The sequence below is a fragment of the Pelophylax lessonae genome (assembly GCF_965119305.1).
Source record: "Pelophylax lessonae genome assembly, chromosome: 11".
In the NCBI taxonomy this organism is placed as follows: domain Eukaryota; kingdom Metazoa; phylum Chordata; class Amphibia; order Anura; family Ranidae; genus Pelophylax; species Pelophylax lessonae.
Genome location: NC_138778.1, coordinates 182323527 through 182351149, shown reverse-complemented (window position 1 = coordinate 182351149; position 27623 = coordinate 182323527). Strand labels below are relative to the sequence as shown.

Sequence of the window (27623 nt, the reverse complement as noted above, 5' to 3'; positions counted from 1 at the left end):
ACGAGCAGGGGCGGTAGCACGCTGCCGGCAGAGCGCGCTCACCCCCTAGCCTCATGAGAGTGAGCGACTTAGAGCTACGTCAGTTTGCCCAGGAGCTGCTGCCTGCCCCAGTAAATCTGCGGCGGGTGGTCGTAAAGGGGTTAAGAACGGGACCCGCCACCAAACCGGTCATGCTGAACGATGTAACAGGCAGCATAACATTCTCCACGACTTCTCCAGACCCTTTATGGTCTGTCACATGTGCTCAGGGTAAACCTGCTCTCATCTGTGAAAAGCACAGGGAGCCAGTGGTAGACCTCCCAATTCTGGTGTTCAATAACAAATGCCAATCGAGCTCCCCGGTGCCGGGTAATGAGCACAGGGCCCGCTAGAGGACATTGAGCCCTCAGGCCACCCTTATGAGGTCTGTTTCTCATTGTTTGGTCAGAGATATTCACACCAGTGGCCTGCTGGAGGTCATTTTGTAGGACTCTTGCAGTGCTCATCCTGTTCCTCCTTGCACAAAGGAGCAGATACCGGTCCTGCTGCTGGATTAAGGACCTTATACAGCCCTGTCCAACTCACCTAGGGTAACAGCCTGTCTCCTGGAAATCTCTTCCATGCTCTTGAGACTGTGCTGGGAGACACAGCAAACCTTCTGGCAATGGCACGTATTGATGTGCCATCCTGGAGGAGTTAGACTGCCTGTGCAACCTCTATAGGGTCCAGGTATCGCCTTATGCTACCAGTATAGACACTGACCCTAGCCAAATGCAAAACTAGTAAAAAATAGTCAGAAAAGATGAGCAGGAAAAAAAATATCAGTAACCTCCACCTGTAAAACCTTAACTGTTTTGGAGGTCGTCTCATTGTTGCCCATCTAGTGCACCTGTTGTTAATTTCATTACCACCCAAGCAGCTAAAACTGATTAACAACCCCCTCTGCTACTTAACTGACTAGATCAATATCCCAGGAATTTAATAGACTTGATGCTATGCTTTATGAAAAACATTTCCTTTAAACGTTTTGAGCAGTGTAGTTAGGATTTGACTGAACTTCTAATTTAAAGGTGCTATATAAAATAATGTATATTATTATTATTATTATCATGTCCGGGTATCGTTATTGTTTTAAGGTAAATGGCTGCCTAAGAGGCTGCATTTGTTAGCTGGGTAGCAGCATTTCATTTATGATACCACTTTAGCATGTGTGGAGTCTAGTGATGTTTACATTAAAATAATATTTTATGTAACTAATATGGTGGTGTGTCCCACATTTTGTTATTGTAAAAAATATATAAATGAGTAGATCAGCCACTAGGGGGTGATCTGTATTTTGTTGAACATTAGAGGGACATTATTTTAGTTAGACAGAGCAGACTGGTAGATCAATATTGAGAGATGCAGGAATTTAGTTAGGCAGAAAACTGCCACGTATATACATATTAAAAAAAGAAACAAACTAAACTTATCAATGTGATTTAATGTTTAAAAATGTTCTAAGGTGATTAACATTAAGCTTCCGCAAATATATCTAAAAAAAATTCAACTCCATAAAAAGACTAAAGTTTTGTTTTGAAGTGGAACTATGCTCCCCTCTGCTCCAGCGATGCACTCTGCAAGGTTTCATGCTTTCACCATATTCTTCCTGGCTGCTTCTGGGTTCTGGGGTGCTTGGGCCATCTTGTTTGGCCAGACAGGTATGAAATAACTGAAACAAACGCACACAGGAGTTCATTTACCCCAGCACATAGGAATAGATATACACTGAGCTGCGTTCAAATCACTAAAGCAACATAAAACATTTTATGTTCTTTTTCTCTCCCTCTCCATCTTTTTCTGTTTCTCTCTCTTTCTACTTACTTCTCTTTTTGTCTTCCTACCACATTTTCATTATTACGGATATATCTGTACCACAATTATGGATACAGTATATCTAATTCTGATCCAATCCAGTTTTATTGTTTCTGGGCAGCACTTACATTTTGGAGCCGCATGCGCAGCTATATCAATTAAATTAACCTATATTACTAACAATAATACAGTGCTTAAGGACACAAAGATCTTTCTCTATTCCTCTTTTGGTACTATATGGCTTTATAGAATGGATTATTATTTTTTTTAATGCTTTCTTCCAACACTGCTAAGGGTGGAATCCATTTAACAGATTTACTGCTAATTTGCAAGCTAATTAGATTTTTGTAATATCAATATATTTGGGGAAGCTGATTACACAGCTAAAAGGAACAATAGGGTCCTTCTTTTTTTCCTGGAATGTTGTTTGGGCTTACACCCAGTGATAAAAATGTTAATAGTGCTGAGTTATGGAATGGAAACAGATGTTTTCTACAAATTAGATTTGTTCAAAACGCACGTGTGATTAAACAAAAATGAGACATGATTACATGTATTAAGCACACACCTCATGTACAGTATTTGTAAGGTTGCTTGAAGTACTGCTTATACAGTATCTCACAAAACTGAGTACACCCCTCACATTTGTGACAACACTGAGGAAATTACACATTGCTGCAATGTAAAATAGTGAGTGTACAGCTTGTATAACAATGTAAATTTGCTGTCCCCTCAAAATAACTCAACACACAGCCATTAATGTCTAAACCACTGGCCACAAAAGTGAGTACACCCCTAAGTGAAAATGTCAAAATTGGTCCCAATTAGCCATTTTCCCTCCCCAGTGTCATGTTACTGGTTAGTGTTACAAGGTCTCAGGTGTGAATAGGGAGCAGGTGTGTAAATTTGGTGTCATCGCTCTCACTCTCTCATACTGGTCACTGGAAGTTCAACATGGCACCTCATGGCAAAGAACTCTCTGAGGATCTGAAAAAAAGAATTGTTGCTCTACATAAACATGGCCTAGGCTAAAAGAGGATTGACAAGACCCTGAAACTGAGCTGCAGCATGGTGGCGAAGACCATACAGCGGTTTAACAGGACAGGTTCCACTCAGAATTGGGCTCGCCATGGTAGACCAAAGAAGTTGAGTGCACATGCTCAGCATCATATCCAGAGGTTGTTTTTGGGAAATAGACGTGTGAGTGCTGCCAGCATTGCTGCAGAGGTTGAAGGTTGGGGGGTCAGCCTGTCAGTGCTCAAACCATATGCCGCACGCTGCATCAAATTGGTCTGCATGACTGTCATCCCAGAAGGAAGCCTCATCTAAAGATGATGCACAAGAAAGCCCGCAAACAGTTTTCTGAAGACAAGCAGAGTAAGGACATGGATTACTGGAACCATGTCCTGTGGTCTGATGAGACCAAGATAAACCTATTTGGTTCAGATGGGGTCAAGCGCATGTGGTGGCAACCAGGTGAGGAGTAAAAAGTCAAGTGTGTCTTGCCTACATTCAAGCGTGGTGGTGGGAGTGTCATGGTCTGGGGCTGCATAAGTGCTGTCGGCACTGAGGAGCTACAGTACATTGAGGGAACCATGAATGCCAACATGTACTGTGACATACTGAAGCAGAGCATGATCCCCTCCCTTAGGAGACTGGTCAGCATGGCAGTATTCCAACATGATAGCGACTCCAAACACACCTACAAGACAACTACTGCCTTGCTAAAGAATCTGAGGGCAAAGGTGATGGACTGGCCAGACCTAATCCTTATTGAGCATCTGTGGGGCATCCTCAAAAGTAAGATAGAGGAGCATATTCAAGTAAAAACAAAACCTCCTGCGCTCAAGTGCTGTCTGATGGAGTAGAAAGAGGTGCACTACAAACTCAGATGTAAAGAGAGCTGTTTGGTCTTGCTGCCCCCTTCAGGATCAAGGGTATCCAGAACCACTGGTAGAAAAGACAAAAAAGAAAAAGAGGGGCGCACCGACCTAGTGCATTACCATAAAAACATTTATTAAAATATTAAAAAGTGTACAAAGTACTCACAAGACTGGAGTGGTACAACACACATCAAGAATAGCATATACAGTCTCCAAGGTAGCCAGGTCCCAATTGTGATGAATGCGCATGCAGATAGTCGCATGGGGCTGCTGTGGCTAGGCTGACGCGTTTCAGGGGCGAGCCCCCTTCCTCAGAGCCAGAAAAAATGCTGCAGCATTTTTTCTGGCTCTGAGGAAGGGGGCTCGCCCCTGAAACGCGTCAGTCTAGCCACAGCAGCCCCATGCGACTATCTGCATGCGCATTCGTCACAATTGGGACCTGGCTACCTTGGAGACTGTATATGCTATTCTTGATGTGTGTTGTACCACTCCAGTCTTGTGAGTACTTTGTACACTTTTTAATATTTTAATAAATGTTTTTATGGTAATGCACTAGGTCGGTGCGCCCCTCTTTTTCTTTTTTGTCTTTTCTAAGATAGAGGAGCTCAAGGTCTCTAACATCCAGCAGCTCTGTGATGTCGTCATGGAGGAGAGGAAGAGGACTCTAAGGGCAACCTGTGAAGCTCTGGTGAACTCCATGCCCAAGAGGGTTAAGGTAATGCTGTAAAATGATGTTGGCCACACAAAATATTGACACTTTGGGCCCAATTTTTACATTTTTACTTAGGGGTGTATTCACTTTTGTTGCCAGCAGTTTAGACATTAATGGCCGTGTGTTGAGTTAATTTGAGGGGACAGCAAATTTACACTGTTATACAAGCTGTACACTCACTACTTCATATTAAAGTGTTTTCTTCAGTGTTGTCACATGAAAAGATTTAATAAAATATTTACAAAAATGTGAGGGGTGTACTCACTTTTGTGAGATACTATATCTTCAAACCAGGTGCATTGGCCTGCTCTGGGCAGCCTTTCCCATCGCAGTCCCAATGCATAGGCAAGATAAATTGTAAGGTAAGTACAGTAAGATAGGGTAAGTAAGTTCAGACAAACACACTGCTGTACTTTATGTATTGCAGCGTGCTGCAACATAGTACAGCACATCGCATAGCTGCTGCAGCAAATAGAACTTAATGAAATTTCACTTTGTGACATGTAAAGTGAAGGAAAAAATTTTACAGTGCCGTGTGCTGTTTTCAGTGCATTGACATCACTGCTGCTTTCTAATGCCGCTGCTGGTGTGAACCAGCCCTTAAACTATTGCCACCTCCACCAAGGAAGGACAGCCATCTTCCTACTGTATACTTATTGCAAAATAATACAAGAAGTAAAATTAAGTTTTAGTTTTCCTAGATGTAGAGATTGCAAAATAATAACATAAAGACATCAAGCTTAGGAAGCAGGAGTAAAAAATAGTGGTGTTCCATTTTAAATAAAATGTATATCCTGAAAGTAATAGAAAGAATACTGTTGAATGTGGAACTTCTACATGATGGATGGCAAATTTGAAGGGTTCCAAAGTAATGTAGGTGGTTAGTGGATTTGACTTTTCTTCTTCCCCTTCTTCCTTTTCCTGGGAACACATTCATTAGGCATAGTGCCCCCAGATGATGGTAGAAATGTGCACACTTGTATAAAGTACTCGAAACCCATACTTGAGTAAAAGTACAAGTGCTCCCTTTCCCCTTTAAAGCATCCCTCCTTCTCTTCCCTGCATGTTTTTTTGTTCTCCACAGCTTATTGGTGCGCAAAATCATATATAAACCAATGTGATATACAACAATATATTCCAATAATGAAATAAAGGAAGAGTGTATGAAATCAAAGTCAATAAAAAGTCCATATATATATATATATAATGCCATAATGCCATAATACCATATATATGTGACAAAACAAAATGAATATGTTTTAAAAGGTGCAGGAATCAAACAGGTGCTATTCCAAATAATAGGTGCAGACTCCCACCACCTTGTGGATTTCCCCCTTACCCGGCGGATAAAGGTAAGTGCAAAATAATATCCAAATAGACTCTTCCAGTGAAACAAAACTTCAATACCTGTGCTCTCAACTTCCAGTGAAAAAAGCAAAATCAGCCTCTTACCAGAAAAAAGGTCTATGTACACTTGTGACTCTCCTTGGTTGGGGGAGGTTCTCTTTCCCCTTAACAGCAGATATGTAGACCATTTTATTTATACATACAGTAGCATTTATTTTCGTATGCGCTGATTTACACATGACATTTTTTTGAACTTCATGAAACCTGCCATCTACTGTTCTGGCAGTGGTAATATTTATAATTGTAACAAGTAACTATGCAGCACAAAAAATAAATATTGGAGTAGAAGTATTAAAATCATCGAAAAGATGTAGTGAAGTAAAAGTGGAAGTAGGAGAAAAAAATTTGACTCCAGGAAAGTACAGATACCGCCTTTCAGTACTTAAGTACAGTAGTGAAGTAGTTCTACTTAGTTACTATACATCTCTGGAAATGTGTAGTTTCTGGGGTGCTGGGAGGTAGAGACATTTAGAGTTAGGGGTGCAGTGGTAGGAGTGATGGGTGTCAGGTAGATCTCACGGTTTAGAATGCCCGGGTACTGGGTTCTTCATGCAAACGCTATTTACTTGTAAGCCTGCAGAAAGGCTTCTTTCACTGAGGAACAATAGATATGGTGTAGGCTGTTGGATTCCATTGCCCACTGATCTAAGGGGGTTTTATACAGCATGGAGAGGTTTTATATAACATGGAGAGGGGGTCAATAGAATCAGGGGCACCTAAAATTCTTGTCTTGAATTTTATTGGAACTGTACTGTTTAATTTGTAAAGCGCTGCACAAGCTTGTGGCTCCATATAAAGCCTATATAATAATAATTATGTTATTTGGAAGTGTAGACAGACACAAGGTCCCCTTCAGACCTGTGTTGCAGTAATGTGCATTTTACTGCATATTACTTCAATGCACAATAACACAGGGCATTCTGCGCTCGCCCACTCTTCTTACCACCACCACAACAGTGATGCACCCCTCTGTATTCAATTTTGCTAGTTTCAGTTAAACCAATATTCATCTGATCAATCTAGTGCAGATTTTCATTAGAAGGTTAGGGTAAAAGCAGATGTGGTTTTACTGTCCCCTGACCACCTACCTAAAGAAGGGCATGGAAAGCCCAGGGTTGAACTCATGATGTGGCATGTCTCATTCAGCATGCGCTACTCTTGCTAAATGCGACCTGTTTAAGTGTATATGATGGCGCTGCCACCATTTGTACTGTTCTACATTTGTAGTGTTAGAACAGCCCATGATGAGGCAACATATCAGTATTGGTCATGACCATATATGGTCAATGACTTCATCCAGGAGATCCTGCCCCTTTTTTTACATTGCAGTGGCAGGGCGTGGTGGGAGTGAAGTGGCGGGATTGTATGTGCCACAGGCAGCGAGTTCTTTGTCTTTCAGCAGGTTGGCTGGCGTGGTTCTTCATGACTGACATAGATCATTACTGAACAACGTAACTGACAAGGGGTTTACCTCGTGGGACTGTGTATGTGACTGTGTTTATTTACTATTGACATTTTTTTTTTTTTGTGTGAATAAGTACCATGTACCCCTTACTGGTTCACTGAGGGAAGGAACCTGTATCTGGGGCTCCTTTATTTTTAAAGAGGATTCCAGATTCCGATAAGCCCCCCGCCCACAGACAAGCCAACCACTGAGCCAGGGTTGTGGGGTAGAGGCTTTTGACCTCATCTACTTAGGGATAAGGGGCTTTACCAGGGGGTAACTCCCCTATTTTCAGGACATGGAGCCTAGTATGCAGTAGTTCAGGGGTTAGGGGGGTGCACAATTTTCCCCCTCCCTTCCTGGCCACTCAAGCCTCATGTTTGGATAAGAATCTGGTATGAAATTTGGGGGGGGACCTTCCGTACTAAACCTGAAGGGCTTGGAATCAGTTTTTGGGAGGGGGAACTTCAAGCCGTTTTCTTTTTTTTACACTATCCCAGCTCCTTTGTTTGTTAGGACAGTGGCAGGTGCAGGCACCCTAACAACAAGGAGCAATACATTTAGCAGTGGTAGTAACACCGCTGCTAAATGCTTCACTGAAGGTTTGCTAAGCTGAACACCCGTTCATTTGGCTGTTTGCACAAGAATCTCCATACACTTTGTACACAGTGCAGAAGTCTCCCTCATATTATTTCCCCTCATGGTTGAATGTTCTCAGCCTACTGTATAATATTAGCCTATTTCTCTATTTGTTAAATGTTAACTCTTTTATGCAAATGATGAGACATTTGCAAAGTGTTTTTTTTTATATACATAGACCTCTCAGTGTCTAATTATGTTTAAGTGTCTTAATATTAGCTTCCAATAGTACCTCATATTACTAAGGGGAAACAAAATAAATCACATTTCTGAGCTAATCAGGGCCCTATTGGTTTGCACAGTTCTCAGTCGAAATGGGTGCACATACTTACAAGAGGAAAGAACAGAGGTATGGCATCAGTGTGCTGCTACTATATTGTCCAGTCTGTTCTTGACTAAACACAATGTGCAAAGGTAAATTCCAGCCAAAAATACTCAATGCTTCTCCCCCACCTCCAAGCAAAAAAAAGCCTGAAATGTCACATGTCCATCATTGACATCTCCTCCAGTAATGGAGGCTGTTGATTGCTAGTTGGTCTCTGTGCAGACAGCCTTTTTTTTAGAATTGAAAAGAATACATTTTCTAACCCTTTCACTGCCAGTGTGTCTCTTGTGTTTTTTGCAAACGTTTATAATAAAATGTAAAGGTAAAACTATCAAACATATATTTTCTGAAATAAGAAAATTTAAAGGGAATAAAATGGTGGTGGTATATCAGACCCCTGATGTCTCACCCGCCATCCACTGAATCTAATAGAGTGAGTGACAGCCAAACCCAGAACTGACGTAATGCAGGTTGATTCTGTGTTCATCCTACCTAGAGAACATCAGTGATTGGATGTACGCTAGTCTCCCTCCCGTCTATGTGATGGTACTCAGCCTCGGGGTCCCGGGCCTGCAGGTGGGACAACAGGGCACTGGATTCATAGCATGCGGGAGCACACTACGGTGGTCCTTGAAAGCCAAAACTTGGCTTATCAGATATGTCAGCGTTTGTAAAACCCCACGCTGCTGCCTACGTATGACATACGCCTGTGGGAGTGAAAGGTTATTGGTTATTAAAACATTGTCTATTTCTATCCAAAGTCAGTTCCCAGTCACAGCTAATCACATGGTACAGGCTGCTGTGATTTGCCCAGGAACTATGTGATAGCTGTGGGCCAATCACTGCTCGCTGGTAGAAGCAGAGTTTTTATGAATGAGATTAATTTATAACAGCTTTCGTTGCAATGTGATCGCATAGAGATATATATTTTCTGCTGATGTGTATCATGCTGTCAGGGTGCCACGAAACCTGACCACACGAAGATGCAAGTAAAAAAAAGCAGTTTATTAGGGCAACAACAATAAACGCACAGCAAAAGTAAGGAGCGAAATCAGTAACAGCCAGGGTCAAGTCCCGTAGCGGGTAGTCATCCAAACCGGGATCGAGTCCAATAGCGGGCAGTCTGCCGATGACGGATCGTCTGCCGATGCGGGATCTAGAGCCAGGAAAGTCGTCAGCCAAGCCAGGTCATGCAAGGAAGAACATGGAGAAGAGAAGACTGCTAGCAGTGATGCACCTTGGAGCACAAACACAAGGGGAAGAGAAGACTGCTAGCAGTGATGCACCTTGGAGCACAAACACAAGGGGAAGAGAAGACTGTTAGCAGTGATGCACCTTGGAGCACAAACACAAGGGCAAGGACTGCAAGCTATCAGGTGATATATATAGTCAGGTGTGCAACATCATCACTAAGCGACACCCAGGCAGCAGGCAAATGATGATGCAGAGTTTATAAGAGACAGCAGTCTGCACATGTCCAAGATCGCTGCCAACAGGAAGGCAAAGTAAAACCTTGACAGTACCCTCCCCTCAACGGCCCCTCCTCTGCGGAGCAAAAAATGGATTCTGAGGAACATGCAGAGAAGGGCAGGAGCATGAACATCGGTGGAGGAATCCAGGAGCGCTCCTCAGGACCATAACCCTTCCAGTGCACCAGGTATTGAACCTGACCTCAGAACAGAGGAGAATCCAAGATGCTGCTAACCACATACTCCTCAGGAATGGGACGAGGGCAAGGAAGTGAAGAAGTATATTGATTGTAAACCAGTGTCTTCACGTGAAAGACATTGGAGATACGCATGCCAAGAGGAAGATCAAGGGCATGGGCCACCGGGTTTACTTTACAGGGGATGCGAAAAGGCCCAACAAAACGGGGTGCCAGTTTAGGAGTGGGTACCCTGAGGTTGAGATTACTGGTTGACAACCACACCCTCTCCCCAACCTGGTACGAAGGAGCAGATAAACGTCTCCGGTCTGCCTGGAGCTTCTGACACTGTGCAGAGACCCGTAAAGACTCTTGAATCTGCACCCAAGAGGAATGGAGGGCACAAAGATGATCCTCCACAGCCGGGATGTCCTGTGGCAAGAACGGTTCAGGCAACACAACAGATTGGAACCCATAATTGGCCATGAATGGAGATATTCCGGAAGATGAGTTAATGGCAGAGTTCCTGGCAAACTCTGCCCAGGGTAGCAGATCAATCCAATTGTCTTGATAGTCAGAGATATTGCAGGGGAGCTATTGCTCTAAAGCTTGGTTGGAACACTCAGTGGCATCACTGGACTGCAGATGGTAGGCTGAGGTGAAGGAGAGTTGAATACCCAACTGGGAGCAAAAGGCGTGCCAGAACCTGGAGACAAACTGGCTCCCATGGTCCAAGACAATCTCCTTATGCAACCCGTGTAAGCAGAAAACCTCCCTGGCAAACACCGAGGCAAGCTCCTGAGCAGTAGGCAGCCGCTTTAACGGAACACAGTGGCACATTTTGGAAAACCGGCCGTCAACCATGAGGATAACTGCGTAACCTCGAGACGTTTCACAATAAAATCCATGGCTAGGTGAGACCAGGGACGCTCCCCATTGGGAATGGGATGCAGTAGGCCCAAGGGAAGGTGCTGCGGAGATTTGTTCTGGGCACAGACCAAACAACCAGGATTGGTATGAGACAGAATGGGAGCCGAAGCAAAAGCAGACTTGAGGGCCTTGAAAGCTTGGATGGCAGCAGGCGTCCAATTGTGGTGATAGCTGCCCTTCTTACTCAGATCTGAGATAAGTTTGGCCAAAAAGGAAAAGTTCCTGATAAATTTCCGATAAAAGTTGGCAAACTCAAGGAAATGCTGAATGGAACGGAGACCACTAGGGCGAGGCCATGGTAGAACAGCAGAAACCTTCTGAGGGTCCATGGAGAACCCTTCAGCAGAAATGATGTTGCCCAAGAAGGCAACCTGAGACAGGTGGAATTCACATTTCTCAAGCTTACAGAAAAGCCCATTATCACGCAACAGCACTCGTCTGTCATCCAGGTAGTGTGATTCAATGGAGTCCATGTAAATCAAACTGTTGTCCAAATAGACTACCACGCATTTCTGCAACATATCATGAAAGACATCATGATGAACTCCTGGAAGGCAGCGGGCGCATTACACAAGCCAAAGGGCATCACTAGATATTTGTAATGACCGGTTCTGGTATTAAACGCGGTCTTCCACTCATCGCCCTACTTGATCCTTACGAGGTTATATGCGGTCCTTAGGTCAAGCTTGGTAAAGATCGTTGCTCCCTTGAGACGGTCGAACAACGCAGTAATCGCATTCTTGACTGTGATGTGATTGAGGCCCCTTTAATCAATGCAAGGTCTCAATTCACCCCCCTTCTTTAAGAAGAAAAAAAAACGGCCCCCGAGTAAGCGCATCCGCCACGTACTCCATGGCCTTATTCTCCGCAACCGAGAGAGGATAAATCCTGCCACGAGGGGGAATGGCACCAGGTTGCAAGTCAATGGAACAATCATATGGACGATGAGGAGGAAGAATACCAGCGCATACCTTGTCAAATACATCTTGATACTCATGATATTCAGTAGGCAACACTGAATCGGAGGAGGTACAAACTACCTTAGTAGGCCCATGGATACAAACAGTGGCACACTGTGGAGACCAAGAGAGGATCTTGGCTGACTGCCAATCAAAGGTTGGATTGTGTTTCTGAAGCCAAGGGTACCCCAAAACAACAGAGTAGTGTGGGGACTATATAATCTTGAAACAGGTTGACTCCCTGTGAACAGCCCCTATCACTATATCAACCAGAACAGTCTGCTGGGTAACCTGTGCTGGTTGCAGGGGTCTGCCATCAATCGCCTCGATGACTAGTGAGGAAACACGAGGCTGCAAGGGTATGGAATTTTCAACAACAATCGTACTGTCAATTAAGTAACCGCCAGTACCGGAGTCTACCAACGTCTGTGTAACCATGGAACCTGTTGCCCAGGAGAGGACAACTGTGATTAGTGGTTTGTCTTTACGGGAAACTGGGGATGAGGAAATTCCACCTAAGATCTGCCCCCGACAGGTCCTTAGGTGCAAGCGTTTCCCAGATTCCAGAAAATCCCCACCAAAGTCGCAATACAGGCACCGACCCTCCCTCTTCCTAAAGGCCCGCTCAGCCTCGGAAAGGTGAGTGAACCCTAGCTGCATGGGCTCACAGCCAGACGCACCATCCCCAGGAGGCGTGGGAGGTGAGGGAGGCATGGGTGGCCAAGAAAACGTAGGAGCCAATCTGGTAGGAAGCCTCCACAGGCGCTCCTTAAATTATGGTCTCTCCCTAAGCCTGGTATTGATCAAAATCAGGAAAGATATGAGAGCCTCGAGCTCGTCAGGGAGATCCTTGGCCGCAGTCTTGTTCTTCAATGTATCGGACAGACCATGAGAGAAGACAGCAACCGGAGCCTCATTATTCCAGCCCCCTCTGCTGCCAGGGTACGGAATTCGATGGCATACTTGGCAGCGGTTCGTATATCCTGTTGAATGGACAGGAGCAGCTTAGCAGCAGAGACAGTGCGAGCAGGCACATCGAATACCCTACAAAAGGAGGCAACAAAACTTGGGTAATCGAGTATCACAGGAATATCATTCTCCCTTAAGGGATTTGCCCAGGCCAAGGCCTTGTCCAAGAGCAACGAGATTAGGAAGCCCACCTTGGACCTGTCAGAGGGAAACGCCTAAAGAACCATCTCAAAATAAATGCCCACTTGGTTTAGGAAGCCATGACACTGACTCGGTTCACCCCTAATAGCGCTGCGGGAGGGGGGCTGAGCCAGTCATCCCTCTGGTAACAGCGATTGTAGCTGCAGAAGCGGCAACAGGAGCAGCGGCAGGAGGGACCACCTACCTAGCAGCCCCAGGAGCAAGGTGTGCTGTGCGTTCAAGCAACGTCTGCAACGCCTGAGCAAAGTGACCCAAAAGGTGATCTTGTTAATCGAGCCTGGTAACCAGTATGGGGAGCATAGGAGCACCTGCATCCTCAGGATACATGGGCCTTTGTTTACTGTCAGGGTGCCAGGAAACCAGACCACACGAAGATGCAGGTAAAATAAAGCAGTTCATTAGGGCAACAACAATAAACGCACAGCAAGAGTGAGGAGCAAAATCAGGAACAGCTGAGGTCAAGTCCAGTAGTGGGTAGTCATCCAAGCCGAGATAGAGTCTAGAAGCGAGTAGTCATCCAAGCCAGGATCGAGTCTAGAAGCGAGTAGTCATCCAAGCCGGGGTCGAGTCCAGTAGCGGGTAGTCTACCGATGCCGGATCATCTGCCGATGCGGGGTTGTCTGCCGAAGCGGGGTCAAGAGCCAGGAAAGTTGTCAGCCAAGCCAGGCCATACACGGAGGAACACAGAGAACAGAAGACCGCTAGCAGTGATGCACCTTGGAGCACAAACACAAGGGCAAGAACTGCAAGCTATCAGGTGATATATACAATATATATAGTCAAGTGTGCAACATCATCACTGAGCGACGCCCAGGCAGCAGGCAAGTGATGATGCAAACAGAGTTTATTTATTAGAGACCGCAGTCTGCAAATGTCCAAGATGGCTGCCAACAGGAAGGTAAGGTAAGACCTTGACACATGCCTGGTTATCTTTATTTATGCCGGTTAATGTAAGGGATGTAAGCAGCCAGGAACCAATTATTGTAGCACATATACAGTAGACCTGTTGGGTACATTACCTGATATTCTGTATCTGTTTGATACCTCATGGCTCTCATGTGCTGTCCATTGACAATCGACTTCCCTCTGTCCCACTTTCTGTCCATCATTGTCCCTAAGGTCAATCTGTTGGAAAGTTACACTTATTCATAGTACAATTGGGAGATCTTAGTTTCTTTTTCACAGCTTAGGCAATTTTTTTATAGTACAACATTTTGGCAGTATAGAAAAGATAAAAATATCTAGGCTTAAAAAAAAAAAAAAAAAAAAAAACTAGAGCAGCTTCATAATTAGCATCCCTGCCTTTCAAAACTGGGGATTTCTGGTTCATCTACAGAACACTATATGCTTCTCCCCCTGTGCTTGCATGGGCTTCCCCTGACACACCAAAGACATGCTGATACATTAATGGTCCCTATTATTTGTGTGTATGAGATATGAACCTTATGGTGGCCAAACATGCTTTGATATTTGATTGATTTATTTTCTGATCGATTGTTTCCAATAGGAATGATCGATCTATGGTTGATAGCCCATTTGATCGATCTGCCACAAATGGGGATGTGAATTTCAATCAATAGTTAAATAATAAGTGTAACTTATTATTGGTAATTATTGATCACACCTCTGTTTCCACCATGTGATCTCAAAATCGAATGATAATTTAAAAAAATTGAAGCGTATGTGTGTGGTCACTGTTAGAGCTCTTTTAAGGCAGGGACTTGTGAATGTACAATATGTAATAGTTGTATAGATTGTCAGTGCTATATAAATACCTATAATACATAAATAAAAAAACAAAACATTTCTTCAGCTTATGTTGACAGAGCTGACAATGGAAAAAAAAACATTTCTAAGGAAACCAGCTGACTGCTACTTAATTTTTATATCTGAGCTTTTCTACCTAAAAGGGGTACAGATTGTGTTGGTATACATTGCTGTTGATCTTACTGATATTTTATTTGCTTTTTGTTTTTTTGGTATGATATTTTGTAAGGCTCCGTTCAGACTTGTGTGGCTGCATTCTGCGTGCAGGACAGCCCATTCATTTCACAGAAACGTGGGGAAAGAAGTCTCCGACACTTTTTTTTTAAAATTGTGCCAAATGGAGCCTCATGGTGCTGTGGCACCATGTGGTCTGAAGTACAAACATGTGGTGAATTTGTCATTGTGTGGGGGTGCCATTAAGGCTCTGTTCAGATATGTGCAAATGCATTTGCGCATGCACGTCAGGTCATTAATTTCAATGGGCTGTCCTACCCAAAAGAAATGCAAGGAAAGAAATCCCCAACCCTTTGTTAAAATATCATTGCACTGAGACGCATGATGCTGCGGCACCATGTGGTTTGGCGCTGGTGAAAATGTGCTGTTCCCCACCTGCAGATATGTGAACCTAGCCTAATTATTTGCGCATTTCGCACCCGCAGATATGTGAACCTACCCTAGTCATGTGCGTTCCCCACCCTCAGATATGTGAACCTAGCCTAAACGTGCGCGCTTCCCACTTCAAAATATGTGAACCTAGGCTAATCGTGTGCGTTCTCCACCTGCAGATTTGTGAGCCTAGCCTAGTTGTATGCCTTCCCCACTCGCAGATATGTGACCCTAGCCTACTCATTTGCGCATTCCCCACCCGCAGATATGTGAAGCTAGCCTAATCATGCACTCTCCCCACCCGCAGATATGTGAATCTAGCCTAATCGTGCGCATTCCACACCCGCAGATATGTAAACCTAGCATGGTCGTGTGAGTTCCCCACCTACAGATATGTGACCCTAGCCTAATCATATGCGCATTCCCCACCCACAGAAATGTAAAGCTAGCCTAATTGTGCGGGCTCCCCACGCCGAGATATGTGAACCTAGACTTATCGTGCGTGTCCCCCACCTACAGATATGTTAACCTAGCCTAATCGTGTGTGTTCCCTATCCACAAATATGTGAACCTAGCCTAATCGTGTGCATTCCTCACCTGCAGATTTGTGACCTAGCCTAATCGTGTGCGTTCCCACCCACAGATATGTGAACCTAGCCTAAGCATGTGTGTTCCCTACCCGAAGATATGTGAACCTAGCCTAATTGTGCCCGTTCCCCACCAGCAGATATGTGACCCTAGCCTAATCGTGTGCCTTCCCCACCAGCAGATATGTGACCCTAGCCTAATCGTGTGCCTTCCCCACCCGCAGATATGTGAACCTAGCCTAATCGTGTGCATTTCCCACCCACAGATATGTGAACCTAGCCTAATCGTGCGCGTTCCCCTCCCGCAGATACAGTATCTCACAAAAAGTGAGTACCACCCCCCCTTCCCCCCACATTTTTGTAAATATTTTATTATATATTTTCATGTGACAACACTGAAGAAATTACACTTTACTACAATGTAAAGTAGTGAGTGTACAGCATGTATAACTGTAAATTTGCTGTCACCTTAAAATAACTCAACACACAGCCAATAATGTCTCAACCGCTGGCAACAAAAGTGAGTACACCCCTAAGTGAAAGTGTCCAAATTGGACCCAAAGTGTCAATATTTTCTGTGGCCACCATTATTTTCCAGCACTGCCTTAACCTTCGTGGGCATGGAGTTCACCAGAGCTTCACAGGTTGCCACTGGAGTGCTCTTCCACTCCTCCATGATGAGATCACAGAGCTGGTGGATGTTAGAGACATGTTCCCCACCCGCAGATATGTAAACATTAGCCTATTCGTGCTCGTTCCCCAACTGCAGATATGTGAACCTAGCCTAATCATGTGCATTCCCCACCCACAGATATGTCAACCTAGCCTAATCGTGTGCATTCCTCACCCACAGATTTGTGAACCAAACCTAGTCGTACGCGTTCCCCACCCACAGATATGTAAACATTAGCCTAATCGTGCACGTTTCCCAACTGCAGATATGTGATCCAAGCCTAATCATGTGCATTTCCCACTCGCAGATATGTGAACCTAGCCTAATCATACGCGTTCCCCAACAGCAGATATGTGAAGCTAGCCTAATCATACGCGTTCCCCACTCATAGATATGTGAACCTAGCCTAATCACGTGCGTTTCCCACCCAGAGATATGTGAACCTAGCCTATTTGTGTGCATTCCTTACCCACAAATTTGTGAACCTACCCTTATTGTGTGCCTTCCGCACCCACAGATATGTGAACCTAGCCTAATCATACTCGTTCCCCACTGGCAGTTATGTGAACCTAGCCTAATCGTACACATTCCCCACCTGCACATATTTGAACTTAGCCTAATATTGTGCGTTTCCAAATCGCAGATATGTGAACCTAGCCTTATCGTGTCTGTTCCTCACCTGCAGATATGTGAACCTAGCCTAATAGTATGCATTCCTCACCGACAGATTTGTGAACCTAGCCAAATCGTGCTTGTTCCTCACCCGCAGATTTGTGAACCTTGCCTAATCGTGCGCATTACCCACCCACAGATATGTGAACCTAGCCTAGTGGTACGCATTCCCGACCAGCAGATATGTGAACCTAGCCTAATCGTATGCATTCTTCACTCTCAGATATGTGAATCCTACCTAATAGTACACGTTCCCCACCTGCAGATATGTGAACCTAGAATAATCATGTGCATTCCTCACCTGCAGATATGTGAACCTAGCCTAATCATAGGCATTCCCCATCAGCAAATATGTGAACCCAGCCTAATCGTCCATGCTCTCCACACCCAGATATGTGAACCTAGGCTAATCGTGCGTGTTCCCCACACGCAGATACGTGAAACTAGCCTAATTGTACGCATTCCCCACCCGCAGATATGTGAACCTATCCTAACCGTGTGCATTCCCCACCCTCAGATATGTGAACATTAGCCTAATTGTGTGCGTTTCCCACCCGCAGATATTTGAACTAGCATATTCATACGTGTTCCCCACCAGCAGATATGTGAAGCTAGCCTAATCATACACGTTCCCAACTCTCAGATACGTGAACTTAGCCTAATCGTGTTGCGTTCCCCACCCACAGATGTGAACATAGGCTAATCATGCACGTTCCCCACCATCAGATATGTGGGCCTAGCCTAATCGTGTGCATTCCTTACCCACAGATGTATATATAGCGTAATTTAGTGCGTTCCCCACCAGCAGATATGTGAATCTAGCTTAATCATACGTGTTTCCCACCAGCAGATATTTGAACCTAGCTTAATCGTATGCGTTCCCCACCCACAAATATGTGAATCTATCCTAATCATTTGCCTTCCCCACCCGCAGATATGTGAATCTATCCTAATCATGTGCCTTCCCCACCCGCAGATATGTGAACCTAGCCTAATCGTGTGCATTCCCCACCCGCAGATATGTGAACCTAGCCTAATCGTGTGCATTCCCCACCCGCAGATATGTGAACCTAGCCTAGTCGTATGCATTCCCCACCCGAAGATGTGTGAACCTAGCCTAACTGTGCATGTTCCCCACCCACAGATATGTGAACCTAGCCTAATCGTGTGCCTTCCCCACAAGCAGATATGTGAACCTAGCCTAGTCGTCTGTGTTCCCCACCAGCAGATATGTGAACCTAACATAATCATACGCATTCCCCACCCAAAGATATGTGAACCTAGCTTAATTGTGTGCATTCCCCACCTGCAGATATGTGACCCGAGCCTAATCATTTGCGCATTCCCCACCCGCAGAATGTGAAGGTAGCCAAATTGTGTACGCTCCCCACCCGCAAATATGTGAACCTAGCCTAATCTTGTGCGTTCCCCACCTGCAGATATGTGAACCTAGCTTAGTCATGTGCATTGCCCACCCGCAGATAGGTGAACCTAGCCTAGTCGTATGCGTTCTCCACCCACAGATATGTGACCCTAGCCAAATCATTTGCGCATTCCCCACCTAGAGATATGGGAAGCTAGCCTAATCGTGCGCACTTCCCACGCCGAGATATGTGAACCTAGGCTAATCATGTGCGTTCCCCACCTGCAAATATGTGAACCTAGCCAAGTCGTGTGCGTTCCCCACCCGCAGATATGTGAACCTAGCCTAGTAGTATGCGTTCCCCACCCACAGATATGTGAGCCTAGCCTAATCATGTGCATTCCCCACCTGGAGATATGTGAACCTAGCCTATTCGTGTGCGTTCCCCACCTGCAGATATGTGAACCTAGCCTAATTATTTGCGCATTTCGCACCCGCAGATATGTGAACCTACCCTAGTCATGTGCGATCCCCATCCGCAGATATGTGAACCTAGCCTAATCGTGCGCTCTTCCCACTTCAAAATATGTGAACCTAGGCTAATCGTGTGCGTTCTCCACCTGCAGATTTGTGAGCCTAGCCTAGTTGTATGCCTTCCCCACTCGCAGATATGTGACCCTAGCCTACTCATTTGCGCATTCCCCACCCGCAGATATGTGAAGCTAGTCTAATCATGCACTCTCCCCACCTGCAGATATGTGAATCTAGCCTAATCGTGCGCGTTCCACACCCGCAGATATGTAAACCTAGCCTGGTCGTGTGAGTTCCCCACCTACGGATATGTGACCCTAGCCTAATCATATGCGCATTCCCCACCCACAGAAATGTGAAGCTAGCCTAATTGTGCGGGCTCCCCACGCCGAGATATGTGAACCTAGACTAATCGTGCGCGTTCCCCACCTACAGATATGTTAACCTAGCCTAATCGTGTGTGTTCCCTATCCACAAATATGTGAACCTAGCCTAATCGTGTGCATTCCTCACCTGCAGATTTGTGACCTAGCCTAATCGTGTGCGTTCCCCACCCGCAGATATGTGAACCTAGCCTAATCATGTGCGTTCCCACCCACAGATATGTGAACCTAGCCTAAGCATGTGTGTTCCCTACCCGAAGATATGTGAACCTAGCCTAATTGTGCCCGTTCCCCATCAGCAGATATGTGACCCTAGCCTAATCGTGTGCCTTCCCCATCCGCAGATATGTGAACCTAGCCTAATCGTGTGCGTTTCCCACCTGCAGATATGTGACCCTAGCCTAATCCTGTGCCTTCCCCACCAGCAGATATGTGACTGACCCTAGCCTAATCGTGTGCCTTCCCCACCCGCAGATATGTGAACCTAGCCTAATCGTGTGCGTTCTCCACCTGCAGATATGTGAACCTAGCCTAATCGTGTGTGTTCCCCACCCACAGATATGTGAACCTAGCCTAGTCGTGTGCCTTCCCCACCCGCAGATATGTGAACCTAGCCTAATCGTGTGTGTTTCCCACCCACAGATATGTGAACCTAGCCTAGTCGTGTGTGTTCCCCATCCACAGATATGTGAACCTAGCCTAGTCATGTGCATTTCCCACCCGCAGATATCTGACCCTAGCCTAATCCTGTGCGTTCCCCACCTGCAGATATGTGAACCTAGCCTAATTGTGCGCTGTGGCTTTCTGTTGCATGCCTTTTTTTTTTTTTTCATCTGCCTTCTAATTTTTGTATTTGAAAACAGAACTGCAATATGTACTAGAAAACATTTTCCTCTTTTCCAGTGAAGCCTGTTACTATGCAACCTGGCATACCTCTAGTTTGTGCTACATAAATCGTCAAAACAGATCTTTCCTGCCATTAACCTAGCCTAATCGTGTGCGTTCCCCACCCGCAGATATGTGAACCTAGCCTAATCGTGCACATTCCCTACCCACAGATATATGAACCTAGCATATTCATGCATGTTCCTCACCTGCAGATATGTGAACCTAGTCTAATCATGTGTGCATTCCCCACCCGCGGATATATGAACGTAGCCTAATCGTGTGCGTTCCCCACCCACAGATATGTGAACCTAGCCTAATCGTGTGCCTTCCCCACCCACAGATATGTGAACCTAGCCTAAACCTGTGCCTTCCCCACCCACAGATATGTGAACCTAGCCTAATCGTGTGTGTTCCTCACCTGCAGATATGTGAACCTAGCCAAATTGTGCGTGTTCCCCAACAGTAGATTTGTGAACCTAGCCTAATCGTGTGCATTCCCCACCCACAGATATGTGAACCTTACCTAATCATGTGCGTTCAACACCTGCAGATATGTGAACCTAGACAAATCGTACGCATTCCCCACCCACAGATATGTGAAGCTAGCTTAATCATGTGTGTTCCCCACCCGCAGATATGTGAACCTTGCCTAATCATACGCATTCCCTACCCACAAATATGTGAACCTAGCTTAATCGTGTGTGTTCCCCACCCGCAGATATGTGAACCTTGCCTAATCGTGTGCCTTACCCCAGTGGTGTATTTAGGTTTTGTGCTGCCCTAGGCCTGACTAATCTTGTGCACCCCCTAATTTAAATATGATCCACCCCTTCCTGTCAAGGCCACACCCCTTCCTGTTTAAGACCCGCCCTGTCATCTGCAAACCACGCCCCTTCCTGTTTAGGCCCAACCTCTTCCTCTCTGTACATTAAAAGTGGGTACCAAGTGCCTACTTGTATATTTTATTGTTTTGTATTTGTACCCTATTTTCCATCCATCCAGCGGATCGGATGGGATCGGATGAGAACGGACAGGCGGTCCATTCCCATCCGATTTCCCCCATAGAGATGCATGGGGAACTGACAGCTGTGTCTCCGCACACAGCGCGGAGACACAGCTGTCCTCCTGCTGCTCAGCAGGGGATCAGCGGCTCGATCCCCCGCTGAGAAAAACGGAATCCGTCCGACGGATGGATAGTGTGAAAGGGGCCTAATAATTTCACAGCATGTAAAATAAAATTTACCAAAAAAGAACTGGCTCTTTAACTGGAATTTCAGTAGCGCAGGGATGGTGACCGTGATGACGTCCCACTATAACACACTGCCAAGTGCCAATACAATGTGATTACTCAAAATAACTGGATCTGATAAGATGCATAAATATGAGATAAATAAATAAAATCACATCAATAAAGTCCATTAATAAAGTGCATAGAGCATTTCAAGGTGCATTCATGAGAAGTCCAAAGTGCAATCATGCAGGATCAATGGTGTGAATTATAGGACCACCCTTGCATGCCACCACCTTCAGTGCCGCGACAGCCAGGTGGTGGCATGCAAGGGTGGTCCTATAATTCACACCATTGATCCTGCATGATTGCACTTTGGACTCCTCATGAATGCACCTTGAAATGCTCTATGCACTTTATTAATGGACTTTATGGATGTGATTTTATGTGATTTTAATGATCTCATATTTATGCATCTTATCAGATCCAGTTATTCTGAGTAATGTGGAGCCTGTGGCGGTGGGAGGCAGCATGGGACAGGTCAGGGAGGGACAGGGTGGGGGCTTTTTTGTGTGGGGGGGCTGCAAAAAATCCCTAGAACATCCATAGGCCTGGCCTGGGCCTTGTCGGCCTAGGCCAAGATACAGGCAGCGTAGTAATTAGAGCATATTTTGCAGTACATTTTTTTTTTTTCAGATTTAATATTTTTTTTTTATTTTTTTAACAGTACATGAACCTTAACAGAATGTAAACTGTTTAATGATTTTTCATTGATTTCAGCATGCATGAAACACTTGATGAAATCACAATGCAACATCATTAAACAGTTTACATTCTATTAAAATGTACTGCAGTCAGTGAACAGCTGCAGGCTGCAGCACAGTACCTGCTCGCTGCTCCTGCTGTCCTGGCCTGGGGGTTCCCGGGTTCTCCTCTGCTCCGTGCTCTGAGACTGCTCTCACTCAGTCTCAGACTCTATCCCCTGCAAAGTAGTGCTGTCTCTCTCGGTCTCTCCTCGTCCTCTCGGGAATGGATGTGCAGGGATGGCGGCCGCGCGGAGGAGGGTGGGCGGAGAATTAGGCTCCGCCCCACCACCTAAATTAGGAGAAGCATCTATGGGGACCGTGACACTGTCCCTCCCCTCTGGCAAAGTACATCGCCGCGACGCCGCCCCTTCAGCAGCTTCAGACTGCAGCGAAACAAGCCGCAAGTGTGTTTACTTATTCAAGCCGCCGGCCGCCTGGGACTGTCTGTCACTGCTTGTGTGCGGCAGAGGGCGGCCGCGGGAAGGATGCAGAACATTGCCGGTACCCGGCGGGTCCCGGGAGGACGGGTTGGGGGGGAGTTCGTGCAGGGGGGGGCGGCTTTTTTGCCGCCCCCCCGCAAAGTGCCGCCCTAGGCCTGGGCCTTGTCGGCCTAGGCCTAGATACAGCGCTGCCTTACCCACTCACAAATATGTGAACCTAGCCTATTCGTGCATGTTCCTCACCCGCAGATATGTGAACCTAGTCTAATCATGTGCGCATTCCCCACCCGCGGATATATGAACGTAGCCTAATCGTGTGTGTTTCCTACCCGCAGATATGTGAACCTAGCCTAATCGTGTGCCTTCCCCACCCGCAGATAAGTGAACCTAGCCTAATCGTGTGCATTCCCCACCTGCAGATATGTCAACCTAGCCAAATCGTGTGCGTTCCTCACCTGCAGATATGTGAACCTAGCCGAATCGTGCGTGTTCCCCACCCGCAGATATGTGAACCTAGCCTAATCGTACGCATTCCCCACCCCCAAATATGTGAACCTAGCTTAATCGTGTGTTCTCCCACCCGCAGATATGTGAATCATATGTGTTCCCCAGACATGGGAGTAAGTCACACATGTGCAAGTCACAAGCAAGTCCCAAGTTACTGTGGCGAAAAGCAAGCAAGTCAAGTCGAGTCCCTGCTAGAAGTCAGGTAAGTCAAGTCATTTATTTTGGTCAAGTGCCAAATCAAGTCAAAATACTGATCTACCCCAATTTTCACCTTGAAATCAGTTAAAAGTCAGTGGTCAGCAAAGGTTTTGTTTTATTTTCAACATTAACAAAACTGCTTAGTGCTTTTTTCTTGGCATATTAAATAAACACTTTGAATGCCCAAACAGCTCAAAATCCTTAAGTCTGACTTAAGTCAAGTCATGTGACTCGAGTCCCCACCTCTGGTGTTCCCCATCTTCAGATATGTGAACCTAGCCTAATCGTACACATTCCCCACCCACAAATATGTGAACCTAGCTTAATCGTGTGTTTTTCCCACCCACAGATATGTGAACCTTGCCTAATCAATGTGTGTTCTCCACCCACAAATATGTGAACCTAGCCTAATCGTGCATGTTCCCCACCTGCAGATATGTGAACCTTGCCTAATCATGTGCGTTCCTCACCCACAGATATTTGAACCTAGCCTAATCATGTGCGTTCCCCACCCACAGATATGTGAACCTAGCCTAAATGTATGCTGTATATTTCTGTTGTATGCCTTTTTTATTTTTCTTTCATCTGCCTTCTAATTTTTGTATTTGTAATCGGAACTGCATTATGTACTAGAAAACATTTTCGTCTCTTCCAGAGAAGCTTGTTACTATGCAACCTGGCATACCTCTAGTTTGTGCTACATAAATCGTCAAAACAGATCTTTCCTGCCATTAATTTGCTAAAAATACCAGCTTGCCGGTAGTCAGCAGATAATAAGGTACAGCTTGGCCTGAACTCAGATTAGTACATTGTTACGCAGATCTCACATACCGTGATGCAACACCGATAGTAACTGTTCCCTGTGGACATCAACTCCGGCCTCAGTCAGGGGTCTTGTGTTTAACAGGTTTTTGTTATGCTGGAAATGTTGAAGCTGTTTTGGTGAGCTCTACTGTACCTGCTCCAGAGAAAAGCGTCTCTGGGTGACCATGGTAACAGTAGGGGGAGCTATAGGAAGTAATAAAAGGAAAGGAACCACAGTATCCATAGTAATGGGGCCTGGCCAGAAACAATCACACAGGCAGCCTGCTGCAGAGTAAGCTTAAAGTGACAGTGTCAGTTCAGTCTGTCATGTTTTTTTTTTGCCTGTAATTACAGACTGTCTGTTTGTGTAGTTTACATATCACAAAATTACAACGGCTGCCAGTTTTCCTTCATTACTGAGCATTTTACTACCAGATGGTTCATGTATTTTCTGTTATATTATCCTGGGAGAGACATAAAAATGATATACAATAATAAACTTATATACATTTTTAATATGTAGCAGGTTTTCCAGGCATTGGTCTGCCATTGTTACCGGTAACACTCCCAGCCCATTTGAGCTGTAACTCCAGGTGTGAAAACTGAGACAATGACAATTCCGGCATCTTTGGTTTGTGTGTTTTATTATGTTTTGGGGATAGGAGAAGGGAATGAGTGGGATACTCCTCTGGCTCAACTAGGTACAATTTTGGGACTCTTCTAGAGAAAAATGCCTGGCTGTCAGCGCTGTCTTGATGCCAGCCGAAGCTAGCCAACGCTTCCTGATGCTTGGATATACTTTAACACTGAAAACTGTGCTGGAACCTTGACCTTAGCCCAGAAGATCCAGGACTGTAAAACACTTGACCCCTGAGTCCTGACACTGCTTTGCTCAAAAGTCACTGAATAGCTCCCTCCAGCCCTGCGCTGGCTTGAGGTAGCACTTTGTAAATTCCTGTTCTGCTGCAACTCTCAACTAGTACACTCCACACTGTACAATGACTCTTCAGGGCCCAAACTGCAGGTACCCCCTCTTACTTCAGGGACCTCAACCTAGGTACCCCCTCTACTGCTTCAGGGTCCTCCGACCAGGCACCCCCTTTACTGCTAGCTGACTCTTGGATCCCAGAACCTTCTCTGGAGTGGTCCCCTCTGACACTAGGCATACCCCCAGGGGCAATCCACAGTACTCACGACCTTTGTAGGCTTTCCTGGGATTGGACCCCTCTCTCTCTCCTCTGGTTCTCAGCACACCGGATCCCCTTCAGCTCAACTCAGCACCCTCTGGATTCCCAGGCAGCACCCAGAGGCATCCACTGCCTCTGACAGGAGGAGAGACAGCCGTACTCTCCCTCCTGGGACTCTGCTTCCCGCCAAAGACGCTGAGTCATGCACTCCCCTCAAACTTATACCCACTCCCAGAATCCTCTGCGGCAGAATCTGCCTTCTGGTGTAGTTACAAGCCTGAATGTGTCCCTGATTGGATTTCCTCCACTGCCCTATGAGAAGCCTCTCACAGTGCCAGTGGGGAAACTCCCCTCGCAGCAGACACACCTGAGAGCCATGACACCCTGACCAAAATAAATCATGGCCTTGCTATTAGGCAAACAAGGCCCACTATGCATTTACCTAGCACCTACCTGTAGGGTGCTACATCCACCCCACACCAAAATGAGTCAGGTCCCTCTGACTCTGAGGCAACTGTCTCCTGTCAAAAACTCTGCCAAAAATCAGGAGTATCCCACTAACCTGGAAAGGGGGAAAAGGGAAAAACGAATTTACAAATAAATTACGGTGGAAAAATAGATCTTTACACTCTGCTGTACAAATTTTATAAACAGCTTAAGGTGCATGAGAACTGATGCACCCCCCAACAAACAAACTCATTTGGTGGAGAATAATAAAGAAAAATACAATGCAAATTTCTTGACTGACTATCTCTAAGATGGTCCCACCTGTACAGAAATAAAGGAAGCAAAAGTTAGTCAACTGCATACACATAGGAAAATGCAAGCCTAACTATCTTGACAGTTGAATGGAAAGACCCTCCTTTTCACTGCAAGGGTGACCTTTCCACTCCCTCCCTGACTACCTCTGCTAACCAGTGCTTTGACTCGCCAGGGGCCTCTCCTTCCTAAAAGAGCTTGTCCCCTGACAATAGCTATCTATACAGAGTCCTTTTGTTGAAGTGAACACAGCGCCCTCTGGCTGTCTTTCCAAGCACCTCCTTAAGGAGACAGGGCAAGTCACAGTTCTGTATGACCTGCAGTCCTGCTGAGTCAGGGAAGTAGCACAGGGGGCCTGTGGGGCACCCCTCTCCAAAATTCCTGGACACTTGAACTTTGTATCAACAACATCTTCATTTGTCAAAGCTGTGGATGACGTCCCACACAGCTATTTGTAATCCACAGAGATCCTGGCCCGATGGCCCAAGGGATCTAATACAGCAAACAACTTCCAGAAGACCCGGGCCTGATGGCCCTAAGAGGTCTGCATTAAACTCAAACAATTGTAAACTTGAAAAACTTCAGCATTTTTTTTTTTTTTAAGTTTCCTTGGTCAGTTGTGGTAGCCAGCCGGCCGCGCAATTTATTTTCTTTGCTCCTGAATCTTCTCCTTTGAAGTGGAATACTTGCAGTCCTCAGATGTAATAATCAGGGTAAGGGACCTAAACATACTCTCCTAGCTTTTTCTTGACTCTGATGGACTAAGCGTGCCTTGATCCATCTGGGCGGCGTACCTCCACCTTATCTATATAGATGGAGAGTCCATAGTTCCATTGAGCCTTGACCTTGTAAAATTTTCCTTTAGCCTCTCTTTAGGATAATCCTTGTAGGGTTTTGGAACAAACAGGAAGTCTCAGATTAGCTTGTCACACCAAAAGTCCCGGAACTTTTCCACCAGTAACATTACTTCCCTTTGTGCGTAGGGGTAGTCATATCCATATTCAAGTGCAACCTTCTTTTGCATCCACCGTTGCATCCTGGACAACCGGGGGAGAGTTCTCCTGTTTCCTCTCCTTGGTGGAGAAAATGGGGTACACACCCTTTGGATCATTTCCTCATAGGCTGCATTTTGGCCTCGGGCCCTAGCAATGTTCCCGGGAGAGGTGAGGTCTGGGACCCTTTCGATGTAAGAGTCGCAGAACCACAATTTCTGAGCCAGTTCCCTCTTTTTATAGCCTCCTGATCAAGTGGCACAGTCACTTCAGGACCTGGGGAGC

The 27623-nt window shown here is 45.6% G+C and overlaps 1 protein-coding gene across 4 annotated transcripts in view; it reads right to left on the bottom strand.

The window, feature by feature from the left end:
* MARCHF10 (membrane associated ring-CH-type finger 10) overlaps nucleotides 1-24546 on the bottom strand; it is a 137082-nt gene extending 112536 nt beyond the window's left edge. For all 4 annotated transcript variants that reach the window (XM_082271269.1, XM_082271271.1, XM_082271270.1 and 1 more), the window contains exons 1-2: nucleotides 24428-24546; nucleotides 13967-14072 (exon numbers count right to left, since the gene is read on the bottom strand). In XM_082271269.1, coding sequence (XP_082127395.1) covers nucleotides 13967-14056 — 90 coding nt within the window. In that variant the 5' untranslated portion in view covers nucleotides 14057-14072; nucleotides 24428-24546. The remainder of the gene's footprint in view (nucleotides 1-13966; nucleotides 14073-24427) is intronic.
* Nucleotides 24547-27623: the final 3077 nt, after the last annotated feature.